The 7,085-nt window shown below is 30.3% G+C and overlaps 1 protein-coding gene across 1 annotated transcript in view; it reads right to left on the bottom strand.

Annotated features, from left to right (window-relative positions):
• Nucleotides 1-3,630, bottom strand: part of LOC106692897 (achaete-scute homolog 1a) — a 9,430-nt gene extending 5,800 nt beyond the window's left edge. Inside the window, exon 1 of the mRNA XM_067048737.1 lies at nucleotides 2,963-3,630. Coding sequence (XP_066904838.1) covers nucleotides 2,979-3,590 — 612 coding nt within the window. The 5' untranslated portion in view covers nucleotides 3,591-3,630 and the 3' untranslated portion in view covers nucleotides 2,963-2,978. The remainder of the gene's footprint in view (nucleotides 1-2,962) is intronic.
• Nucleotides 3,631-7,085: the final 3,455 nt, after the last annotated feature.

Here is a 7,085-nt window from a genome sequence, read left to right as displayed (position 1 = left end):
AAATTATAAATTTTATAATTTATTTATTTATTAGATTGCTGATTTCACTTTTATTTTTATGTGTTTGTTACTTTTCACGTAATAAATAAAACAATTATTTTTATTAATATATTGTTTATAACCTTAAATTATTCAGGAAATAAGTTCTTTAATCCCTAAGGACCCTCCCCTCCTTTGATGAAATCCAAATAATTGGTAAATAAGAGACACACTCCTAAACCTAGAAGTCCTTTACAATAAGTGATCCTATACTTTAATAGCTCCAGGATAGTGATTAAAATAAAGGCCACGGAAGGCCCTACTAAGGAAGAATGGAAAAAGACCGGATAGGGCTAAAGGACCGCGAAGGATAAAGGACTATTAGGAAGCAAAAAGACATCCATAATAATAGAAGGAAGGAAGAGGAAGTAAATACAGTGCCCACCCAGGTACGTTCTCTGCTTCTTGTTTTCAAAAGGCTATGCTTCTACCTAGACCGAGTGGAATCCTAAGAACATAAAGCAGCTCTAGGGATATGGAGGAATATAAAATATATTATATTTATGAAAACGTTTTACAACAATATATAAATTATAAACTAAATAAAATCTATAAACACTTCACCATTATAATGATGAAAATAATTTTATTGAAACGATATTTCAGCTTGCAAGCCATCATGAAAGATTTTTATAATTAATCCTGATCCTAAAATTCTACTATCATATCATTACTTGTAAAATTATAACACTTATTATAAATTACATGATCAGAAAAAGATATAATTAATTAATATGGTAAAGATTAATTGCGGAAATTATTAATAGTAGTTAAAATGAAATAAATGCGTGTTTACAGATTTTATGTAGTTTTAGTATTATCACTTCACTTAAAACTCCAGTATACTCTACACACAATTTAAAAAATAAATTCAGGTATATTATCCAATAATAATAAATATGATTAAAATTACTGCTTCATAATAATGAGTAATTCAGACCGATCAAAAACTGGGACATATCTAGTGAAAATTCCTTGATTAACTTAATAAAGTTTAAAGTTTTATTTTGCAACATTATAAAGCCGTTCTCCTCAAATCATTTTATATATCATAATAATAACACACACAAAAAATAAAATAAATAATAGAAAAATAAAATAACCTATAATCTAAAGATAAGTAATGTATCGACGAATAACTTCACAGATGCCAGTAAGAATATATAATCTTTAGAAATAATAAATAAAATGTGTAATTTAGATTAAAAAAAATGTTTAAAATGAAATTTAAAAAATAATAAGTGAATGAAATAGAAATAAAGGATACGAATAAATTTTATATATTTCTTTAAGTTATACTTACAGCTATGAAGTTACCCGTCGATTAATCAATTTGAAATTATATTATTTTTTTTTTTTTATATATCTTTACTTAACTACACAACTTTAGAAAAATATACATGCAAATAATTTTTAATAATAATTACATTATAGACTCTTATTGTACAGTTGGCGGTTTTAACAAATACAATATATAATCATGTTCTGTAAAAAGGTGGAATCCAACGATTTACATGAAAAAATATTTTTACCTGGTCTTAAGGAACAAGGTAAAGCCCATATCGACTAATTATTATCAATAAAAGTTGTTCCGTTAAAAAGGCTAAAATCCGAAATTCGTTGAATTCTCTCTTCTTACAGAATACAGACGATATATATTTGTAATTTATTCATTGATTTGAAATATATCTAACAAATACAATTATATGTTTATAATATTGTTGTTTTTCATAAATTTGTATAACTAAGCCCACTAAAATTTCACCTAATGATAACAAAGAAGAGAAGTTCGGAAGTTTATTAAATTATCATAAAATATTCTCCTCAACATACATATACTCGCAGAAATATAATAATATTGAACGTTAACAGCGCACTTGAATATTTTGTATTTAGTACAAAACGGCGTAAGAACGGAGGCAAATGAAAAGGAAATTTGCCCGCTTCGGATATAAACAACGAAACTCTCTCAATTAAGTATAAGAAAAAAAAATTAAATGCGTATGATAAATGCATACAAATATATATTAATGTAGACAGTATATTTGATGAAAAGAGAAAGTGCTCTACATCAGTTAATTGAAAGTAAGAGTAATCTAGAGCCGTCTTGGTGTCGTATTTCAAACAAGAGTTTAATTTTGTAACTTGAATTATATAATATATACTAATTTTATTCGATATATGTTTATATAATTCTAGAACTTGAAAAAAAAATAATGTTTTTTTCTCCCCTTTTGGAGACGGAGAGGTAGAAATAGTAGAAATCAGTAGCGACTCGTCTGACAAGAGAAAAAAAAATTCTAAGATATATCATTTGTTGTTTTTTCCCCTTTCTGGGACTTAATGGTTCGCCTCCGTGAAGATGTAAACCGATCTAGCACAGTTGTGCAGAGGCGGAAACTATCGAATTTTACGCGGGTACATTCGGTACCGACCAGGTACAGTCGCGGGTTAATTAAAACGGACGTGGGCTAATGGCTCTAACGTACTTCGTGGCTACGCGAGTGGAAACAGCTTCCGGCAATTTGCAGTCGGGAAGGGGCACCCGGACGAAACGAATTTTCAATTTATAACAGGCTCTACTCGATTCACTTTATACTTCTATGAACATTTATTATTGTATTGTATTTGTTAGACTTATATTATTATAAAACATAATAACTATATTTTCGGTGTATATAGGAATTTTCTAATCTTTATGTAGTATAAAAATACCGCAATATATCCATATCACTTCCAAAATAAAAAACAAACTAAATTTTCTTACACGATTAACGATTAAATGTGCCTGTCATGAAAAAGATTTTAAAAATTTATAGGCAATAATTTATATATTTTCTATAGACAATAAAAACGGTTTTCACGTCAGGCACAGATATATTTCAAGAAAAAATATGAACTGATATAATTTGACATTGCTTACCTGGAGAAGCCGAATGTTACTGGGCCTGCTGCCACCACGAGATGTAATCCAGCAACTCCTCGTCTTCGGGGGACATGGGTTCTTGCGAATACGCGTGGTAGCCGGGTTCGCTGTGGTAGGAGGAGGTTGAGGGAGGTGGCGAGTTGGAACTGTCCGAACAGGCTGGAGACAGTTCCAGCTTGCTCTCCTTGTAGTAGTTCTCCGAAGCACCCCCTGACTCGTCCAGCAAGTCCTGGAGGGATCGGATGTACTCCACAGCCAGCCTTAGAGTTTCCACTTTGGACAACTTTTTGGAGGCCCCCCTGCCCCCGGTATTGGTCGCGCCTAGGGCGGCCGCTACCGAAAGCGGAATGTGGTTCCTCAAAGTGGCGAATCCATTGTTCACTTGCTTCACCCTATTCCTTTCCCTGGCGTTACGCCGCGCTACGCTCGCCGGTTGCATCCCAGTATATGCGAAGTTGATCCTCCTCTTGCAACGGACTTCTGACGTGTTGTCAACTAGAACGGTCGTCCTGTCGGAGGGTTCTGACTTTATCTGTGGAGAGTTCTCGACGATGACTGCGTTTCGCTTGATACCTAGAGACGATAGAGATAGGGGCTTTCCGACGACAGACGTCATCACTATCATGCACAGAGCTGACGTGCTCTCTTCGAGTTACTGAGGCCGAGTGAGGCACGCGAGGCCCCCCACTCCTATTTATACCCTCTCCCCCACCACCTCCTTCGAGACGCGTGCCGCGATCGTGCCTTCCCCCTCCACCGCGGACCGGTCGGTCTCAGTAAGGAGTCATCCCTTTGCCCAGCCTCACCTCTTGGGTTAATGGATATTCTCTCGGCCAAGTGATCTCGTCTTATACCTGGAACGTCTTCTCGAACCAAATTAATGTTAAATTTTTTTTTTTACAGTGTTTATAACATTCTTACATATATCCTCAATTGTTTAATAAATAATTCACACTTTTTATTGAAAATATTCATTACATAAGGAGCTTGACTGACTTGTAACAATATCTGAAAAGAACAGTTCCATCCCTATTTTGCAGTCTTCGCTATCTCATTCCATCCTTAATCTGTGAAAAAAATTATAATTAATAATTTTATTTATTTATTGAAACTCACAACTGTAAGAAATAAATATATAACTTCTAAATGTATATTACAATGGCATGCCACGTTCTAGAGAACCTACCCATTGGCGGAGCTCCAAACAATTAAAAATTAAAAGATGTTCAGGGGTTCACGTGATTGATAAAGATTTATTTTTTTAACTCGTGTACAACTTTAGCCTTTACAAAAACTCTGATGAAAATCTACTCAGCGGTTCAAAACGTTAGCAATGAATAAATAGTTGAAAACTATGTTTATATACCTTGATCATCTTATAATTCAAAATCATCTATTTATATTTTTTTTTATAATTTCAAAACTTTATTTGTTGATAAATATTACATTCGCCACAACGTTGTCGGCCAATACAATTGGTCACATGCATAATAAAATTTAAAAAAATAAATGAAGTAAAATAAAATAAGAATAAAAATAAATAAATAAATGAAAAAAAAAATATAATTTAAATTAATTCTCTCTCTAAATATATAAACTGAATAATAATAAAACAATGAACATAATCAAACTATCTATTTATAATTAACCTTCATTTTTAATTTATTTTTCATTCATATAAACAATTTATAAATAGATAGTTTGTTTATGTTCATTGTTTTATTATTATGAATGGATAAATTAAAATAAAAGTGCGTTGTAATACAGTAGAACATCTCTTAAACCTGCCCTCTTAGGGTTGAAACCTGAGCCGATTAATCTTAGATGTATATAATATGTATTTATAAATTTTATTATGCAATTATAAACAGATAAATGTGTATCTGTAATGTAAACACTAACAATAACAATGAAGTTATTTTTTTTTAATTTTATATTTTTTTATTTTATCATGATATACCGAATAAAAAAAATTTCCATTTTTTCCTAGTTATATCATTTATCCTCTTTCTTTTCTGTGCGTGTTTTCTTTATTATCAGATCAGATCATCCGAAGGACGATTAACCCGTACTCCGTGAACTGCATTACACAAGAGTCCTGAACAAGTCCTGTGAGAAACTGAAAATAACATACATGAAAGAATTAATTCTAATTTCTTCTACAAAATGAGATTCCATCATTTCTATTTCACCTCTAGTCCACTTTCTTCAAAACATAAAATCCCGCAATTACATCCACTTACTTAATACTACATACTTCCACTATTATATGAAAATATTAATTTTATTATATATATACACAAAAAATTCACTATCTAAAGAAATATAATTAAAGTAAATTCATTAAATACAATTAATATTCTTGAGAGAATGGTAAAAGTAGAATAAGTCAAACAATGACCGAAACGGTTAAGTATTTTACATGCACTAAATTTTTTTTTTAAATCTAACAAAGTAGAGATCCTATAATATTCTCAGAAAAATAAATATTTTTAAAGGCCTTTCAATTTAATTAATAAAATTAATGATGAGTTAAATTAGAAGTTATAATTATCATATACAAATGCAAATAGATGTGTGCCCTAGTATGTTTTACTTTGCAGCCACCACTAACTGGTGCTGACCACTGGTGTTAGTGTCTGGTAGTAGACTCCAGTCTGAGATAGGACCCTGTAGGGGTTGCATCCCGGTACCTGTACGGCTGTGGTTAGCAAGTGGTTAACCTGAGGAATTTTCACTAATTAATATATTATATATTAATCTAGTATATTTATATAATGTATTAATATACACTATACTAATATTTATTTACATCAATTACTATATGGATATAATTTAATTATTAAAATAATAATAGTGGTAATTTAGATTAGTTATATTAATATTGACATTAACGTGGAAGTAGGTAGTACTGTGGTAAGGCACTGCACTACTAACTAAGGACCCAGTAACTTTTAATTGGGTAAAACTCTGGCGATCGAGCGGGATTCAGATCAAATCACCTTCTAGTACAACCGCTGCCCTAGTAATAGTATTTCCTTAATTTTTAATGTTGTCATTTACATTTTTTTTTTTTTAACAAACTTATTTTAATGATTGAGTCACTCCGTCGCAAAAAATGATAACTGGAAATGTTTGTTTATTACAATATTTTCCTTAAACATATAGCATCTTACCAAAATTTGCTACTTACATAATTCCTTTGAAAATACAAATTTCCAAAAAAATTCTTTCAAAAATCTATAAAATTAGGCTTAAAAAATCCGGGAAGCCAAACATTTGAGGTTTTTTTTTCAGAAATGATTTACTTATAAAATTGTTATTATTGATTGTAATTCGGAAATTGCATAATTTTAAATCAATCTTAAAATTTTGAAATCCCACAACAATGGCAACAAATACCAAACATAAATAAATTATTAGCGAGTCTATATTAGGACAGGTCATGGTTCTAATTCTTATTTTGTTTTTATTTGGGTTACTTAATAAATAAAAGTTTTTTTTATTTTGGGTAATTTTTACCAGTATTCTTACTCTTTTATTTGAATTTTCTGTTAATAATTTGTCTCAAAGTCTTAATCCTCTTATCTTCTTCAACAAATTCCTTATATAATGTAATGTAATATTGTCAGTTGAAAATACCATTTTTTTATATTTTGTCACAATCACATCTAGAATTAGTATTATTTCGTATTTTTGTTAATTTTCATATATTATAGTCATTTAAATAGTAACAGTTAAAAACCTGAGTCGGATTTAAAGTTCGGAGACTCCTAGGTTCAAGATTTTTTGCCGCTCCTTCCAACAAACCCGTCGATCAGGCGTCCTACTAAAGAATGTTTAATGATTTTAAATGTTATTGCATAATTGTGTCACTTATGATTTTATAAGACTTTTCAAAACAAATAAGAAATATTTTTTTAAAGGGCAATCCCTATTAGAAATGCTGTTAGTCGACATATATCATTTTCAGTTTCCGGTGTACTTTAAATAAAATTATAATCAAATTTTAAACAGACAGATAATATTATAACAGTTAAGATACAAAAATATAAAAAATAAATTAACCAATATTCATAGTACAAATAAGTAAAAAATAAATCAAAAATAAATATAAGAT

This window comes from Halyomorpha halys, unplaced genomic scaffold, assembly GCF_000696795.3.
Source record: "Halyomorpha halys isolate HHAL.00 unplaced genomic scaffold, Hhal_1.1 Scaffold76.1, whole genome shotgun sequence".
NCBI lineage: Eukaryota > Metazoa > Arthropoda > Insecta > Hemiptera > Pentatomidae > Halyomorpha > Halyomorpha halys.
This window is presented reverse-complemented; position numbering and strand designations above follow the sequence as displayed.